We start from the raw sequence: 18,702 nt of genomic DNA on the forward strand, positions 1-18,702 counted from the left end.
GAAACCCTAATTTTACCTCTGACTATATTTTTTCTCTCTCCCTCTCAACTTGCACTAATGTCTTTATGTCTGTGCAAATTATGTATAATTTATGTTAACTTATGTTAATGTTAACTTATATTTGTCATGTTTGTAATGTGCTGCTTGCCTATGACAATAAGCTTGGCAACTGTGGCAACAAAGTGTGCAGCTGGTAAAGCCCTGGTTCAATCCTGACATCAGGTCCTGTCTGTGTGACCAGGTGGGTTTCCTCTAAGTGCAACTATTTTCTCCCACATTGCAAAAACGGGTGGGTTTGCAGGTTAATTGACTGCAGTAAAATGCCACGAGTGTGCGTGAGTGGTAGAATTTGGGGGTGAGGTGGGGGTGGAGGAGATGAAGAGAATGCAAAAAGAATAAAAATAATGGGTTTAATGCAGGATTAGTGTCAATGGGTGGTTGATGGATTTTATGGGTCGAAGGGCTTCCACGCTGCATCTCGCTACAGCTGCATAAAGTTCTTCCTCAGATATTTTTAAGGCTGAGGTGTTTGGGAAGAGGACCCTTGCTTACAAATGAAGCAAAAGTCTCCAGTCTCTTGTCGCTCCACAATAAACTTGAAATTAATTTTCATTCTCCTTTATCTCTCTCCCTCCTCTGCCCATTTAAGGGAAGTTATTTACGCCGCTTTTTCATATTTTCTTACAAACAGCTCGTATTTGGGCCAATTAACACTGGGGGCTATGGACACCTGAGCCACTCACCTGAACCAGTCTCTCACCTGAGCCACTCTCTCACCTGAGCCAGGGAGGAGGAAGTGACGATGCAGGAGAGCTGGTGCTCCCGCCTCTCGTAGCCGGAAGTGATGTCTGGTTTGGTTGGCAGTACGTCACAACAAAATGGAGCGGCTGGACAGAACAGTGCTGAACGCAGCTCCGGGTGCCGCCGACTTCAGGGGGTGAGCGGCGTTTCGGGTGGAGGGGAGCGGGGCCAGCAGTGTCCTTCAACAGTCGCCGCGGTTTACACTCGGTCTCGGAGCGAATAAATGTCAGCCGACCCGATTAAGGACGCCGCGCGGTGACGTCACGGTCATTGGCCAAGGGGGCTGTCAGTCATTCTGGGACAGCCAATCAGCAATCAGATGTCGTGTTACGTATGCGTGATGGGCGTGGTCTAAACGGCGCCCGCCCCTGTGAGTCAGGTGGTTCCTTCCATAGCTGTTGGGAAGCAGGGGTACGGGTTAAATTCAAGCTGTCGCTCATTTAATGCAGAGATGCACGGATTTTTTTTAATCTAGGGGTCCTGTGTCTTTGGTAGCACAGTGGTGCAGCTGGTAGAGCCGCTACCTGGCAGTGCCAGAGACCCGGGTTCAGTCCTGACCTCGGGTCCCGTCTTTGTGGGGTCTGCACCCTCCTCCTGTGGCCATGCGGTTTTCCACTGGGTACTCCTGTTTTCAGAGTCTCTCAGCATTGGAAGCAGTTTTCTCCAACGTTGCAAATATGTGTGGGTTTGGTAGGTTAATTGGCCACTGTAAGTTGCCCTGAGTGTACAAGTGAGTGGTGGAATCTGGGGGGAATTGAGGAGAATGCAGGGAGGATAAAAGTAATTTGTTTAATGCAGGATTAGTGTAAATGGGTGGTTGATAGTCAGTGTGGGCTGAAGGGCCTGTTTCCAGGTTGCATCTCTCTACAGCTATATACACTTTTTCCTCATATTTTTTGGCTGGGGTATTTTGTAAGAGAGCTCTTGTTTTTAAATGAAGCAAAAATGTGAAACTAGTATTGTGAAATTCCTGAATGTAACGAAATGTTGAAACTTGTGGTTTTCCTTGAAGCAACATTTGTTTTGACCAAGGTCCTTCTTTTCCAAAAAAAAACACTGACAAAGCGCCTCCTTCCCAGGGCACCAATGCTCAAGACAAGAGGGCATGGCTTTAAGGTTATGGGTGGGAGGTTCAGGAGAGATGGCAGGGGGGGGTTTCTCACCCAGAGAGTGGTTGGTGCATGGAATGTGCTGCCTGGGGTGGTGGTGGAGGCAGATACATTGGACAGGTTCAAGAGTTTGTTGGATAGGCATATGGAGGAATGTGAGATAGAGGGATATGCGGGAGGAAAGGGTTAGATAGTGTGAGGGTGGTTTGATGGACAGCACAACATGGTGGGCCGAAGGGCCTGTTTTGTGCTGTATGGTTCTATGGTAAATCAGACAAATAAATCCCATTATGTGCAACTCTGCCCAATAATTCTTTGTTAAAGCAAGCATCACCTTTCAATGTGACTTAGTCATGAAATGGGGGTCTTCTGAAAGGGAAGACTAGCAAGTTGCATTATTGGAATAGGCTATTGTCCCAATAAACCTAAAATGACTTTCTTGACATTAAGTGTTTAGCCTAAACCCACCCTTCTTGTTCCCTATAGGCTTTTAATAATGTTTCTTTCCAAACTCCTACATTCCCCTCTATTTCTTTTTCTGATAGACTATTTAAACATCAGTCAATATGACACTCTTTTCCCACTGATATTTATTATAATCCATCTTGAAGATTTTCATCAAAATTTGTTTCTGTAAGAACCCTTTGCTTCTCTTCATAACTCTTATATCCAGGTCACATTTGAGTGCATGGCACATTATTTACTAAAATGGTTTGATTGATGAGGGATTTCAGCTGTCAGGTTAGGTTGGAGAAGCTGGGACTGTTCTCCATGTAACGGAAAAGGTTGAAGGGGGTGTACAAGATAACTGGTTTATATTGGGTAAATAGATGGAAGCTGTTCCCATCATTAGATGATTCAAGGATCAAGGGACCTGATAAAATTCTAGACCAAATATACAAGGGGATGTGAGGAAAGATTTTTATGCAGCATGATCGTAGTCTGGAACTCTCTATATGTAGAGGGAAACATAATTCTATGAGGCTTCCAAAGGGAACTTGGATAGACGTGGAGAGGAATTAATTTTCAGGCTATCAGGAAAGGTTGAGTGAACAGAATGAACAGGATTGCTCCAGCCAGCACAGACTCAGCAAGCCAACTGGGCTCCTCCTGTGCCATCACAATTCCATGGTAGATCCATACCAATCATTTTTACCTGCCTTTCTAACCATTCCTGAAAATGTCAGCACTCAGCAAAGGAAACAGTTTATATGTCCTTATTCATTTGTTGTTCTACCAGCACTAGAGTCCTTCTATTTCACTTAAGTCTTCCCTTGTAAGATAAATTTGTTTTCTTATTGTGAAAATGCATGAAACTGGCAAGTTGTGGCCTTATCACTGTCAAAACCATAAGTTTAAAAATAATTAAGTCATCAAATTTCTGTCAACATTTGAATTCATTGGTAATTATTTCTCTTTTTTAAGATCTCTTGTTTTCTCTCCTTGCTATTATTAAGTTGAATGCAGATTGCCTGCTCTCTTTTAATCATAGTCATCAAAACTGCACACAGTATAGCTTCCTGAACAAACCTAATTTTTATACTTTTGCTCTGCATATCCCAGTTTATTGATATTGTTTTGTGCATCTGTATCCCTCAGTTATGAGTTCTGTATTTACATTCCACATTTCTTCAATCTGTCAGACATTTTTGCTCTCAAAATCCATTAGCTAATAATTTGCACTAAATTGCTTTATCCCATGCTGCTAACTCCCCAAATCCCAAAGTCCTGTGCACTAATTTGATTTTGAATTACAGATTCTTAATATTTTTCAAAACAGACTTTGGTTACTAAGTTTTAACTTTCTGCCTTCTTCAATACTTGCTAATCTGGGATTCCAACGACCCCAGGCATAATTTTACAAAGATTAAAAAGTGGAGTCAGAGGTAAATCTGTATACCTAGGCTAGGATACATGCCGTAATGACTTGGGTACTTAACCCAAATTAATTCTTTCTTTTAAGCAAGTTAACTTTCTATATTTATTTCACACTTTGTTTAATGCTCTTTTGTTATCTCTATATCCACAGACAAATTCATTCTCCCTTTGTATTAGGAAAGATTACTTTGCTCACAAACAACCAGAGATTTGATCTTTTCAATTTGCTGCAGTAAAAAATGGTCTTTGATCATTTTTTGTAGGGTCATGTTGTGGGTACTTCTAGCTAAGTCTGTTTAAAACTGGTTGTGACATTGCTAAAAAGAGGCTCGTTACAAATAGACTTATTTGCTATTGTCTATGTGCAGATCTGTTTATATTTTTTGTCTTTTTCAGAAATGACAGCTCATTATTATCAGTACTGAAGACGCTCCTGTTCTTCACATTCCTAATGATTGCTTTACCAATTGGGTTGTATTTTGGAACAAAGTCTTATGTCTTTGAAGGTAACCTTATTAACATTTTTTTTCTTTTCTAGTTTAAGGATGTTCCTTTCAATTGATTTGAAGATAAACAGCCTTTGTATTCTAGCTCAGCTCATCATTTCAAATTGGTATCTCGTCAAATAAAAGTTTCTGTCAGAGGTGGAGTCCCGAGTCGCTGTTGGCGAACCGTTAGTTACCAGAGTCAGTGGTATATAAATACGATGTTGCTTTTGTGTCTTCCTTATGAGGGAAACAAAACAGTGCTCTCATTAGTGTGGCTGAAGGGGTTCCACAAACAGTCAAGGTGCAGTTCATTTCTGTGCAACAGAAGGATCTGAGGTAGCGCAACAACTATTCACCATATTTCTAAACAAACTAGCTGATGGGGTGGAAAGCCTTGTATTCAGGTTTCTAGACAATCTAGAGAATAATGATATTGTTTGCATTGTACTTGGGAGCATTAGATTAACTGAGTAAACAAACAGTAAAACTGCAACCAATGGATTTCTATGAATACAATGTGAGGCCATTCATGTTGCACAAGGAGGGGGATAGAATGTATGGTTTCAAAATGGTAAAGTGCCAGAAGTAATGGGAGTACAAAAAAATTACATTTCTATGTATGTAAATCATAAACATTCATGGACTGGCATGGAAACTAATTAAAATGCTAACTAAATGGTGGCTTTATATTTTGAGGACAGGAGTACAATAGCATAGAAGTTAGGCTATATTTATACAAAACCCTGATTGAATTATATTGAGATAGAGGGAGTAGTTCTGGACATCATCCTTCAAAAAAGGATATTTGTTATTGGAGTTAGGGGTTGAATGGGGGGTGTTGAGTTATGTTTACCAGATCGTTGCACATTCTGCAAGCCTTAAGTTACAAGGAGTGATGACACAAGTTATTGTTATAAAGTTTAGAAGTTGAAGGAGTGACCTAATTGAAGTTTTAAGGATTTTAAGTGGCATCTGTGGGGTAGATAAAGATAACCTCTGTAGGTTAGGGAGTCTACAACTTAGAAGTAGAGTCAAAAAATTAGAGGCGGGTCTCTTGTAGAGAATGTGCGTGGTTTCTTTTGTCCCTTTCTCCTTCTGAATTAATATTCAAATCTATACTTTACAAATACAGAAAAATGTGTTGTAGAGGATTAGTTGTAAGTTTCACCAAACAAGAATGGAATTTTTCTCGAGTAGATATGTTTTGCATATTCTATCTTGTTATACTGATTTGCATCTTTCTTGTGAAAATAGCACAGGAAGGTCAAAAAAAATGGTTAGCAAACCAGACTCTTAAGCTCTGGGGTTTCGACCCAAAACGTCGGCCATTCCTTTCCTCCCACAGATGCTGTTTGACCAGCTGAGTTCCTCCAGCAGATTGTTTGTTGCTCCAGATTCCAGCATCTGCAGTCTCTTGTGTCTTCACTTAAGCTCTGGAATTCCTGCTGCCTGATCTGTTGAGTATTTCCAGCAGTTTTGTTTTTTTAAATTTAAATTTCCAAAATCTGCAGTTTTTGCCAGGGTTCAGATTTGATCTCAATCTTTATGAAAAGATTGTTCCATCCACATCCACAACTCATTACTCTTGGGGTTGAGTAGTATCAACATTCTGAACCATTGATTCCAAGAGATAACTTTCAATCCCACCATAAAGAAGGACAATTTAAATTTGATTTATTTAAATTAGTCTGGAATTTAAAAAGAAAATTCATCATAGTAATGGTAATCATGACACTACTTGATTGTCATGAAAATCCATCAGACTCACCAATGCCCTTTACACCAATACCCAGTGTAGGCTCGGAACATGGACTGTTCCATATAGCTGACGAAAAGGCAGGCATAGCTGGGGCCCATGTGAGTGCCAAGCCTACACCAGTAACGCTCCCCAACCTTTTCTCCACTACATTGACAACTGCATTGGGGCTGCTTCCTGCACCCATGCTGAGCTTGTCAATTTCATCAACTCGGCCTCCAACTTCTACCCTGCCCTCAAATCTACTTGGTCCATCTCCGACACCCCTCACCGCTTTCTGGATCTCTCTGTCTCCACCTCTGGAGACAGATTAACTGCAGACATCTTTTACAAACCCACTGACTCCCACAGATACCTCAACTACACCTCTTCCCACCCTGTCACTTGCAAAGATACTGTCCTCTTCTCTCAATGCCTCTGCTGCATCTGTTCCCATGACGAGGCTTACCATTCCAGGACATCAGAAATGTCCTCTTTTTTTTCAGTAAACAGGGTTTCCCTTCCACCACCACCAATGCAGCTCTCACCAACATTTCCTCCATTTCCTGTACATCTGCCACCCCCCTCCTCCTGACATAACAGGGACAGGGTTCCACTTGTCCTCACCTACCATCCCAGGAGCCTCCAACACTTCATTCTCTGCAACTTCCGCCACCTCCAACAGGATCCCACCACCAGGCACATCTTCCCCTCCCCTTCTGCAGGGAATACTCCCTCCGCGACTTCCTTGTCCACTCATTCCTCCCCACTGATGACCCTCCTGGCACTTACCTCTGCAGCCGTGCAAAGTGCTGCACCTGTCCCTACACCACCTCCCTCACCACCGTTCAGGGCCCTAGTCAGTCCTTCCAGGTGAGGCACCACTTCACCTGTGAACCCGAGGTGCTCCCGGTGCAGCCTCCTCTACATCGGTGAGACCTGACGCAGACTGGATAACAGTCAAACACCTTTGTTCTGTCTTCCGCAAAAGCAAGGATCTCCCAGTGGCCACCCACTTCAGTTCCACATCCCACTCCCATACTGACATGTCTATCCACAGCCTCTTCTACTGCCACATTGAGGCCAGGTGCAGGTTGGAGGAGCAACACTTCATACTCCGCCTTGGTAGGCTCCAACCTGATAGCCTCAACATCGATTTCTCTACCGTCCAGTAAAACCTCCCCTTTCTCTTTGTTTTCCCTCATTCCTGTGGCCCTCTCTTTCGACCTGCCCATCTATTCCCCACCTCCTTCCATTTATTCCATGGTCTATTGTCCTCTCCTACTGGATTCCTTCTTCAGCCCTTTGCCTCTTCCACCCATCACCTCTCAGCTTCTTCTTACGTCACTCCCTTTCATGCCCCACCCCCCACCCATCTACCTTCCCCCTCTCATCTGGACTCACCTATCACCTGCCAGCTTGAGCTCCTCCCGCTCCCCCGTCCTCCTTATTCTGGCTTCTGCCCTCTTCCTTTCCAGTCCTGATGAAGGGTCTCAACCTGAAACATCAACTGTTTATTTCCCTTCATAGACGCTGCCTGAGCTGCTGAGTTTCTCCAGCATTTTGTGTGTGATGCTCCAGATTCCGGCATCTGCAGAACCTCTTGTGTCGCTGGATGGTTAATCTTGTTCAACAACAAACTGGTGGAAGAATTCGGTGGGTCAAGCAGCATCTGTGGGAAGAAAGGAGTTGTTGATATTTCCGATCGAAACCCTGCATCAGGTCTCTTGATTTAAAGCCACAGGGTTTCGACAGGAAACATAGACAATTCCTTTCCTCCCGCAGATGCTGCTCGACCCACTGAGTTCCTCCAGCAGATTGTTTATTGGTGCTGATTTCAGCATCTGCAGTCTCTTGTGTTAGATGGTTAATCTTACTTTTCTCCTTTTTTTCAGTTATCCCCACCCTTTATAGTTCAAGTTAAATGAAACCTTAACTTTGGATTTAAAAAAAAGATAAGATATTTTTATCAGTCACATGTACATCAAAACACACAGTGAAATGCATCTTTTGTGTAGTGTTTTGGGGGCAGCCCTCAAGTGTCGCCACACTTCTGGCGCCAACATAGCATGACCACAACTTCCTAACCCGTACATCTTTGGAATGTGGGAGAAAAGCGGAGCACCCGGAGGAAACCCACGAAAAATAACATACCATAGTCTTTAATTGTACATTTTTTTCTTCTCAGGTACATTTGGGATGTCAAATAGAGACAGCTACTTCTATGCTGCTATAGTTGCAGTAGTGGCTGTTCATATCGTGCTGGCTTTGTTTGTATACGTAGCATGGAATGAAGGCTCAAAGCAATGGCGCGATGGCAAACAGGATTAAGTGCGGCTTTATTTGGATTAACCTTGAGGCTGCTGTCGTTTAAACTAATTCTGGAAGACCGTTAAATTGAAGAGGCAGAATGACTGAGAGGTGTGCCACAGACCCGTTGGAATTTTGTTTCGGAATGGAAGCATTGGTGCAAAGTGAAGAAAAATGGAAGTTGCATTAGCCACAGCTAAACTTGACTTTCAAAGGCAATGTCTGTCTAATTGTTCCCATTTCATGTGATTACTTCAACAGTTGAGATTCAAGATATGCACTTTCAGTGTACACCATTTACATTTTCAGGCAATGTAACACCTGCAGCTTAAAAGGTAGCTCATTAATCTTCAGCACACCAATGCCACTTTAACACAGATGCTAACCTGTTTAAAATTGGAGTAAGGAATTCTCATTAGTTCGAAGAACCAAATATTAAAACACAAAACTTCATACTGCACTATACATGAAATGGTGTCTGTTTCCATAATAAATATTCTGTACAACTGTCTACTTGTATCTACATTTATTGTTACGATGTAAGTTATGTTTTCAGTTGCGGATTCAAAGAAAGTAATAGTGTTACCAGTAACACAACAGAAGCTACATCTTTGAGATATTGCTAATAAGGTTTGTTTGTTAAAGTATTATGAAAGTCTGCTCAATGTTCCAGAATATTATTTATATATGAAATTGTTTTGGAATTGTAAAGATCCAAAAAGATGTTAAGGCTCATCTTTCTTTTCTAATCTTTGATGATGCCAAGTAGAAAGTCAAATGTTTCAGAGCAATTTGCATTTTCGGGTGAATTGCTTCTCAAGGAAAACCATAATCTTTCAACTGCAACAAAAATATTGAAACTGAGGTATCATGTTTATCTTGGTTCCTCAAGAGACAGTATGGTCCTGCAGAAAGGCTGCACTAGGGCTGCCATCGTGTGGGGGGGAAAAAAATTAACCAGTGTGGTCCAGGATTTTGATCATGTCTCCCAACTTTTTTAAAGAACCAAGACCAGAAATTGCTGTTGATTTGTCACTGGCACCAAAATATTTGCACAAAATATTTTAAAATGGGTTATTAAAAACCTTGTGTGCCTGCAATGCTTTTCTCCAATTCTCATCTGTGAAGGACTGAACTTCCTTTAAAATGGATAAGATTAATTTTTGAGGTTCTATTGTGAGACTTGCAGTTTAAATGAACAAACCTCAAGACAGTGAACCATGCCTTACAGCCCAAGAATGTAAATAGTTGAGGTGGACAGTGCTTTGAAACAGACCTGTGTATGGAATATGTTGTAGTTTAAAAAATGTTCCTTTGATATTGCAAGAACTCCTCAGCAAATACCTAGAATAAAGAATTATGCAGGAAAATTGAAATTCTGAGCTGCCGCATTTAGTAATGGTCCATGATTAATGCTGTTCCACAAGGAGCAAGTTTTCTTGCTTTAACTACCGTGAAGCAATTAAATTGTTAACAAAAACAGTCACTATGTAATTCGTCAAAATGGAGTTTTATTTTGCATTAGGAAAAATATAGCAAAAATATTTTGCACAGCCAGAGGCTGATTGTACTTGTTTTGCTGACAAGTGTATTTTTTTTATTTACATGCATCAATACAGAAATAAAAAGTGAAATCTGATTTGCTGTAATCTTTCCATTCCCTGCCCCTTTCCCCAGATGGTGAAATAATCTTGTTTGCAGAATGATTGAACTTGCTTTGAGTGAAACATAAAAAAAATGAACACGTTTAATGTAAGTTATGTTACCAAATATGATTGTCATGTGGAAATTATTTGGCAATTGTACTGCCCTTAAATGTCTGAAATTAAATGGTATACTTTAGTACTGTATAATTGGTCAAAACTGATAAAACTGATTGTCTAAATGACTTTTCTGGTTGTTTTCTTACATTTCACTATAATAACACAACCCCGACCTCACCCTAAACCTAGAGACACAAGAAACTGCAGATGCTGGAATCTGGAGCGAAAAAAAAACCAAAATGCTGGAGAAAATCTGGTCAGGCAGCATCTGTGGAGGGAAATGGACAGTTGATGTTTTGGGTCAAAACCTTTCATCCAGACTGAGAGAGGGAGGATAGCCAGTATAAAGAGGTGAGGGAGAAGGGGTGGTGCCAGAGCTGGCGAGCAATAGGTGAATCCAGGTCTGGAGGGGTGATAGCCAGGTGAAGGAGGCAACAAAGAGCTGCAACTAATGGAATCTGACAGGAAAGGAAGGTGGAGTATGGAACCAAGTAAGAGGTGCGGTGTGCTATAGCAGTTTACCCACAGAAATTTCCACAAACAGTAAATGAGTGTGACCAGTTCTTTTTGATTTAAGGAAAGAATGTTGGTCAGGACATTGCTGCAGGTATAAAATCACAGCAGAAATTAAACTGGTGAAAGAACTCAGTGGGTCAAGCAGTATCTGGAGGCAAAGGGAAGGTCGACATTTCAGGTTAGACCCTGCATCAGTCCTGATGGATAGTAATGCTGGTGACCTCAATCTCTGCAATTTTGTCTCATTTCTGCAATTGCTACCTCTTTGTAAAGCTGCATTACAAATTTAATATGGTTGAAAGTAAATCTGTACACAGTTTTCCAAAATGTGTATTTTCATTTTCATTCATTGACACAAAAATGTTGGGGAAGGAGTTAATTTTAAAAAAAGGGTGAAAATCAAACCAATTGCAGATGCTGGACATCTGAAATAAAACCAGAACATGTTGGAAACACTTCGGTCAGTCAGCACCTGTGAAAATGGAAACAGTTCATCCTTCTGGTCATAGACCCTTTAGCAAAAATGGGAAATAGAGAAAGCATGCTATTTTAACCTGCTGAGAGGATGGGGGGATGAATTTGACAAACAATATCTGATAGGGTGAGACCAGGGTTATGGTAATCAGTTGCTAGTGAAGTTACATGTTTGATTCATTAATAAGGGGAGTTAGTGAACACAAAAAAAATATAAAGCTGTGAAATCAGAGCTACAGGAAATGCTCAGTAGGTCGGGTGGCATCTATGGAGACAGCAGGACAGGCCAATTGTGATACAGAGAAATTGTTAAATTCAGTACTGAGACCAGAAGGCTGTGGTGTGCCCAGATGGAAGATAAGGTTTACTTCCTCAAATCTACATTTGGGAGGCTACAGACAGATAGGCTAGAGTTGGAGTTGGATGGAGAATTAGAATGCTAGGCAACTAAAAGCTCAAGGTCACTCCTGTGGGCTGAACAGAGGTGCTCTGCAAAGCAGTCACTCCATCTCCATGTCCCCAGTATAGAGGACACAACATTATGAACACCAAATGCAGTACACTAGATTGGAAAAAGTGCAAGTGAATCGCTGCTTTGCCTGGAAAGAACGATTTGGGTCACTGGATGGTGGGAAGGGGAGAGATAAAAGGACACTGCAATTGCACGGGAAACTGCCATAGGAAGGGGAATAGTTGGTGGAGTCAGAAATGTAGACCAGAGAGTCACAAAGGCAGCAGGAAGGCAAGGAAAAATGTGCCAAGTAGTGGAATCTCATTTAAGGTAGTGAAAATTGGAAGGATGGCCCGTAGAACATTGGAGGCTGGTGGGGTTGACCAGGGAGGCGAGGGAAATAGCTGAGATGAAGTCAAGGGCTCTGTTATCTATGGTAAAGGGGAAGCCATGTTTCAGGAAGATATTTCAAAGGCAAAATGTAACATAAGGTAATTTTAACTGGACAAGGAGGACTGAGATGGGAGGCCACATGATCAGCCCCACTCCACCACTCCTGCACTTCCCCTAATAATATAACCCTATTGCTTACAGACTGATTCTATATTTCTGTGATCTAGAATTGGTGTATAGTGAGGAGAGTAATGATGAAAGCCAATTCATTTCCTTGGAGACTAGGGAGCACTGTACAAATAGAACTGTAGCTTTCTGATGAGACATTAAACTGAAGAACTGTTGGCTCTCTGTGGACATGAATGATCCTTAATCGATAATTCACTTGGATCTGTAAAGCTGTCCTCAGGTTACCAGTCCAAAGAATAATTTCATGGATGAAACTAATACCTTGTAACCTTGTAAAGGGATGTGGACCATCTTGCGTCAACTCACCTGAGCCCAGGGCAGTCTCTGTCACTGATTACTACAAGTACGTCATTGATATTGATCAACGCAGCCAACTCCTTCCCTGTGGAGAAGGCATTTAACTGGCACCGATAAAACATTTTCAGACAAGCTTCTATTGAGATGTCATTTACATCAACTGAGAACTTTGGTTGGATAATGGTCAAATATAAAGCTTGCCAGTTCTGATCACAGCCTTTTGAATTGTTAGAATTAGAGCTGTCTTTCAAGTACCAAACCATATTTTTAAAACTTATCACTGGATGAGGATAATCCTTAAATTTCCATCTGAAAGAAAAGCATCTTTTTTTCTTTATTTTCCCTGTAGACAATGTTTAAGAGATAAATTAAAAAGAAAGGTAGACCAAGGGCCCAGCACTAAAAAAGATCATGATAGATCCTAATTGAAATGGAACATTTTAAAAGAAAAGTTGATTAAACCACTAATTTCTTTTAATGCAAATATTTGATGAGCTATTATGATGAGGCTTTAATGTAAGCCAATTTTATCAAACTCAACAGAAAAATAATTGTGAATGGAAGTTAACTGAAAGAATGATACATTTCACAGAACCCAAGGGAGAGGATCATTTGCTTCTTATACCCAATCAGTATCAATCAATGCAAATTGATTGCAATTAATAGTGCTGCAGACACAACCCTACACTTCAGTCGGTGAGTGTTTGCAGTACAATTCAACACATTTCACCTTAAATCAGGAGGTAGTGGTAAAGAAAGAATTGCTTACATTTATATAGCAACTTTCTTAATCCCAAAATGCTTCAAAGCACTTGACAGCCAATCACATTCTTTTGATGTGCTGTCACCATTGTAGTGTAGGAAACATGGCAGCCAATTTACACACAATAGGCTCCCACAACTAACAATGTGATAACACATGGATAATCTCAGCAATCTGGTTAAGAGATAATCATTGGCATTTGCTATCTTTGAATTATTAATGAGAGACCATTCATGTCCAGAGAGAGAGAAAAATTCTTCAGTTTAATGTCTCATCAGAAAGCTGCACTTCTATCAGTACAGCACTCCCTAATCTCCAAGGAGATTAATAATGGACAAAGGCAGCCTGGTCTGGGAGCCTGATTCTCCCTCAAACACCATGAAGGAGTCGAGGGCTGCAGCAGTTAAAGGGGCCTGCACTGGGGAGAACAGTTGTTGGAGCACATCATGCCTTAAAATCCAGGAAAAGGCTATCCTGCGTCGGAGAAATTGAGGTGAGGAGTATCAATCAGTTTTAACTTGCTTAAGTAGTTGAGGGAGAAGAGAATGGAAAGTGATGTTGATCGGTTGAAATGAAAGAGTTGGAGGAGGCACAAGTTAAGCAGAAATGCCAGGATGGACCAGTTGGGCCAAATGACATGTATCTGAGCGGTAAGTTTTAGGTTAAGATGAGTCTGTAATGTCATCACCACAATAGACCAAAGAGACACAAAAGATAATAAGTGTAAGTTAAAAAGAACATGTTGATGAAAATTAATACAAGTATGTAGTGTGAAATTCAACAAAATACTAATATCTAATTTGCCAGCAAATATTGGATTGTCATAAAAGAAGCAATTGAAGTCTATGTCACAAAAAATAGACCTCAGTGAACCATTTATATGATTTTTTTTGGTTCTGAAATCAAAACCATGCACATAATGGAAATCAGAAATGATTAAAAGCAAAATGCTGGAGATATTTGGCAGGTCAGGCAACCTCTATGGAGAGAGAAACGGAGTTAATGTTTTAGGCCAATGGTCTTTCATCAGGTCATTGACTCTAAACATTATTTCTGTTTCTCTCTCTGTTGATGCTAGCTGACTTGCTGAACATTTTCTGCAGTTTCTGTTTTATACCAGGTTATCTTTACCTGACAATTCAATAAATATGTGGACTAAATGCCCTCCTTTGTTTGATTTGTTACCCAACATTTGGGGGGGAGAAATAACACATACCTCTGGTGCTAAATGACCAAATACTGGGGTAGGATCGTTGACTGCAAGGGGTAGGGCAGTATGGGGTTACAACCAAAAATCTGGAACGTTGATCCAGAGATGTGGGTTCGAATCCCAGCATGGCAGCAAAGGAATTTAAACTCCAGTTCTTTAATTACATTTTTTAATAAAAATCATTGTCTGACTACCATTCCTTACAAACATATAAATTAGAACATAGAACAGTCCAGCACAGTAGAGGCCCTTCAGCCCACGATGTTGTGCTGACCTAAATAAACCTACTCCATGATCAATCTAACCCTTCTCTCCTGCACAGCCCATAACCCTCCATTTTTCTTAAATCCATGTGCCTATCTAAGAGTCTTTTAAATGTTTCTGTTGTATCAGCCTCCACAATCACCCCAGCAGCGTGTTCCAGGTACCCACCACTCTCTGTGTAAGAAAACACCTCTGACATCTCCCCTAAACTTTCCTCCACTCACCTTAAACAGATGTCCTCTGGTACTGGCCATTGCCGCCCTGGGAAAAATGGCCACTGGGAGCAGGAGTGGACCATTCGACCCCCTCAACCATGCTCTGCCATTCAATAAGAGGATGGCTCCACATTTTTGGCTGACCCTGGTAACCTTTCACCCCTTTGAATCAATCTACCTCCGCCATAAACATATTCAAAGACTCTGCTTCCACTGCCCTTTGAGGAAGAGAGTTCCAAACACTCACTACCCTCTGAGAGAACCAAAAAATCACCTCATCTCTGTCTTAAATGGGTGACCTCTTATTTTTAAACAGGGTTCCCTGGTTCCAGAATTTCCCACAGGAGGAAATATCCTCTCCAAATTCATCCTTTTGTAGCCACAAAATTATTGGACTATAATGAAAATATTCTGGTTCACTAATCCCCCCCAGGTCAGTACTTCAGCCATTCTTGCCTAGGTTAGCCTATTTGTGGCTCCTAAGGCACCAGTGTTGGGTCCAACTACCTCCTCAGTTCAGGCATAATTGGAGATAATAAGTGTCAGCATTGCCAGTGACATCCTGTGAATGAATAAGTAAAATGACCGAAAGAAATTTGTGTACCACTCCTCACTGTGTACTGCACCATCAGCCGAGGAAACATATGCTTCTGGATTACATAGAGCAGAAGAAGCAAAGCAAGAGTTGACTTTATGGATTCTCCATCTCACTATGAAATTCAATATCCTTGCTAATCAACCTCACTTTCCTGTCCAACCTCGTATCGTCTTAGCCTTTTTATGCCGCACAGCTCCAGTGAACCAGGTTGGAATCTGACCTGCAGTGCTGCCTGCATGGAGTATTGGTATTGGTTTATTATTGTCGCTTGTACCGAGGTACAGTGAAAAACTTGTCTTGAATACTGTACGTACAGATCAATTCATTACACAGTGCAGATACATTGAGTTAGTACAGAGTGCATTGAGGTAGTACAGGTAAAAAAAATAACAGAGTAATAAAGTGTCACATTTACAGGGAAGTGCATTTCAGGTAGACAATGTGCAAGGTCATAACAAGGTAGATTGTGAGGTCAAGAGTCCATCTCAACGTATAAGGAAACCGTTCAATAGTCTTATCACAGTGGGACAGAAGCTGTCCTTGAACCTGGTGGTCTGTGCCCTCAGGATCCTGTATCTTCTGAGAGGAGAGAAGAGAGAATGACCCAGATGGGTGGGGTCTTTGATTATGCTGGCTGCTTCAACTAGGCAGCAAGAGATATAGACAGAGTCCACGGAGGGGAGGCTGGTTTCTGTGACACACTGGGCTGTGTCCACAATTCTCTGCAGTTTCTTGCGGTCCTAGGCAGAGCAGTTGCTGTACCAAGCCATGATGCATCCAGATAGGATGCTTTCTATGGTGCATCGATAGAAAGTTTGTATGTTCTCCCTGTGAGTGCATGGGTTTCTCCAGGGTGTTCCAGTTTCCTCCCACGTCCCAAAGGTATGATGTTAGTGTATGTGGATGGCAGGGGAATTAGGGTACTGTGATAGGCATGGGAGAGGAATAGGTTACAGGGAAATAAATGGGTCTAATGGAATGCTGGCATGGATTCAATGGGCCAAATGAATACCTTCTGTGTTACAAGAACATATGAGAAAATATTACTAGTCTTGAATATATCCATGGAGAGCATCTGCAGATGATCCTGAGGTATAGAAAATTCTAAATTCCAACCTCCTCCCTAAAGAAATCTATATCCTCTAGTCCCAAAAGGCCCTAAGAGGGAACATGGGACCTTGGTTTAAACACATCATGCATTTGGTGGATGGCTCCACTGGAGTGTCAACCTGCATTTTGTGCTCAAGTAGGTATTGAACCTGTAAGCACTAAACTATATCTGTTGCATTGAAGCAACTGAAACAAGACCACCTCCAGCATCGGGAAATTAGAGAGATCCATATGGATGAGCTGAACCAGTGAATCAAGCAGCTAGATTCCAGAACGTAAATTAAATCGTTCAATTCTCCAATCTGCCTGTCAATCAAGCTTGGATAAGTTTAACGAGAGTTGAGAAGGTTGTCATCTATACTAATGACTTGGATGATGTAAATTTGTGAATGGACAGTGAAGAAGGTTGTCTAAGGTTGCAGATGGAATTTAACTTGGACATATGCAAAGTGATACATATTAGGAAGTTAAGCCAGGGCAGTATATGGCAGGGCACTGGAGAGTGTTCCAGAACAGGGAGACCTAGGGGTATAAGTACATAGTTCCCTGAAAGTGGTGGCTCACTTAGACATGGTGCTGCAGAGAGTGTATGGCACATGTTGAGTACAAAAGTTGGGACATCATGCTACAACTGTACAAGACGTTGCTGAACACAGAACACAGAACACTACAACACAGTACAGGCCCTTCAGTCCACAATGTCGTGCCGACATTTTATCCTGCTCTAATATCTATCTAACCCTTCCCTCCCGCATAGGGTTAGATGGATCTTAGAGCTGGATAAAATGTCGGCACGACATTGTGGGCCAAAGGGCCTGTACTGTGCTATAGTGTTCTGTGTTCACCAATGTCTTGTACAGTTGTAGCATGATGTCCCAACTTTTGTACTCAACGTGTGCCATACACTCTCTGCACCAGAGAGTGAGACCACACTTGGAGTATTGTGTGCAGTTCTGGTCACTATTGTACAGGAAGGATGTGAAAAAGCTACAGAGGGATCAGAAAAGATTCACAAAGATATTGCTGAGACTGACGGGCTTGAGTTATAAGGAGAGAATGGATAGGCTGGGACTGTTTTCCCTGGAGCAAAGGAGGCTAAGGGGTGACCTTATAGAGGTTTATTAAATCATGAGGGGAATGGATAAACTGGATGGTCAGTCTTTTTCCCAGGGTAGGTGAGTCTAAAATTAGAGGGGATAGGTTAAGGTGAGAGGGAAAAGATTTAAAGGGGAACTGAGGGTCAAGTTTTTCATACAGAGGGCGGTGGCTATATGGAACGAGTTGCCAAAGGAGGTGGTAGAGGTGGGTACAATTGTAATGTTTAAGAGACATTTGGGCAGGTACGTGAATAGGAAAGGTTTGGAGGGATCTGGGCCATATGCCAGCAAATGGGACCAGCTCAGGAAGGCACCTTGGTTGGAATGGATGAGTTGGGCTGAAGGGCCTGTTTCCTTGCTGTATAACTCAATGATTCTGACTACCACTAGATGGAGCTTCAGGCAGACAAACATTGTCCTTTGTGCATACTGTCCAAGTTATCTGCATAGACACAGGTTGCTGTCACAAAATCTGTGTTTCACTAAATCCATTTCAAATTTATTTGTAGAAAGTCCCAATGGAAATTAATTTTACTTGTCATTCAGAATCTGTTCCTGTAATATGAAGAGGAGCATTCAATATTTGTTTCCCTAGCTATCAGGAGAATGGAAACATATTGCCAACATCAGACTAAGCTTATTGATTTTTAAATAACGAGATACACAGACCACATTCAGTAGTGAAACTCAGCACTAGATTTGCATTTAAAAAGAAATCTGCAAAGTTGCTCCCATTTTGTAGGAGCAAGAGACTTTTCTAGCATTGGCAGTTGTATTTGGCAGATTAACAGCAGATAATGAGCAATAGATCAGAATTTTGAGCAATGCTACACTGCATCCTTTTTACAGCCATGCTGTGATGATTCTAACAACTATAGATGATCATTGCAAACAGTAACAGAAACACTGCCTTGCTTACCATACCTTTCTCAAACTTCAGACATCCCAAAGCACTTTACAATCAATGGTGGACTTTCAAAGTGTGGTTGCACTTGTAATGTGGGAAAAGCACCAGTGAATTTGCACACAGCAAGCTTCCAC

The 18,702-nt window shown here is 41.5% G+C and overlaps 1 protein-coding gene across 1 annotated transcript; it reads left to right on the forward strand.

Moving 5' to 3' along the window:
* The first annotated feature begins 842 nt into the window (after positions 1 to 842).
* Positions 843 to 10,206, forward strand: vma21 (vacuolar ATPase assembly factor VMA21). The gene is made up of 3 exons (XM_052021544.1): positions 843 to 937; positions 4,185 to 4,294; positions 8,200 to 10,206. Exons 1-3 carry the CDS (start codon positions 879 to 881, stop codon positions 8,340 to 8,342), a joined length of 312 nt encoding a protein of 103 aa, XP_051877504.1. The 5' UTR covers positions 843 to 878; the 3' UTR covers positions 8,343 to 10,206.
* The last annotated feature ends 8,496 nt before the right edge of the window (positions 10,207 to 18,702 follow it).

The sequence above is a fragment of the Pristis pectinata genome, chromosome 8 (genome assembly GCF_009764475.1).
Source record: "Pristis pectinata isolate sPriPec2 chromosome 8, sPriPec2.1.pri, whole genome shotgun sequence".
Lineage (NCBI taxonomy): Eukaryota > Metazoa > Chordata > Chondrichthyes > Rhinopristiformes > Pristidae > Pristis > Pristis pectinata.

What these genes read in the sequence shown, in the direction of transcription:
- vma21 (XM_052021544.1), top strand. Translation starts at nt 879, where the DNA reads ATGGAGCGGCTGGACAGAACAGTGCTGAACGCAGCTCCGGGTGCCGCC. An exon ending in GGTGCCGCCGACTTCAGGGG is followed by an intron (nt 938 to 4,184) that starts GTGAGCGGCGTT and finishes TGTCTTTTTCAG; the next exon opens with AAATGACAGCTCATTATTAT. An exon ending in AAAGTCTTATGTCTTTGAAG is followed by an intron (nt 4,295 to 8,199) that starts GTAACCTTATTA and finishes TTTTCTTCTCAG; the next exon opens with GTACATTTGGGATGTCAAAT.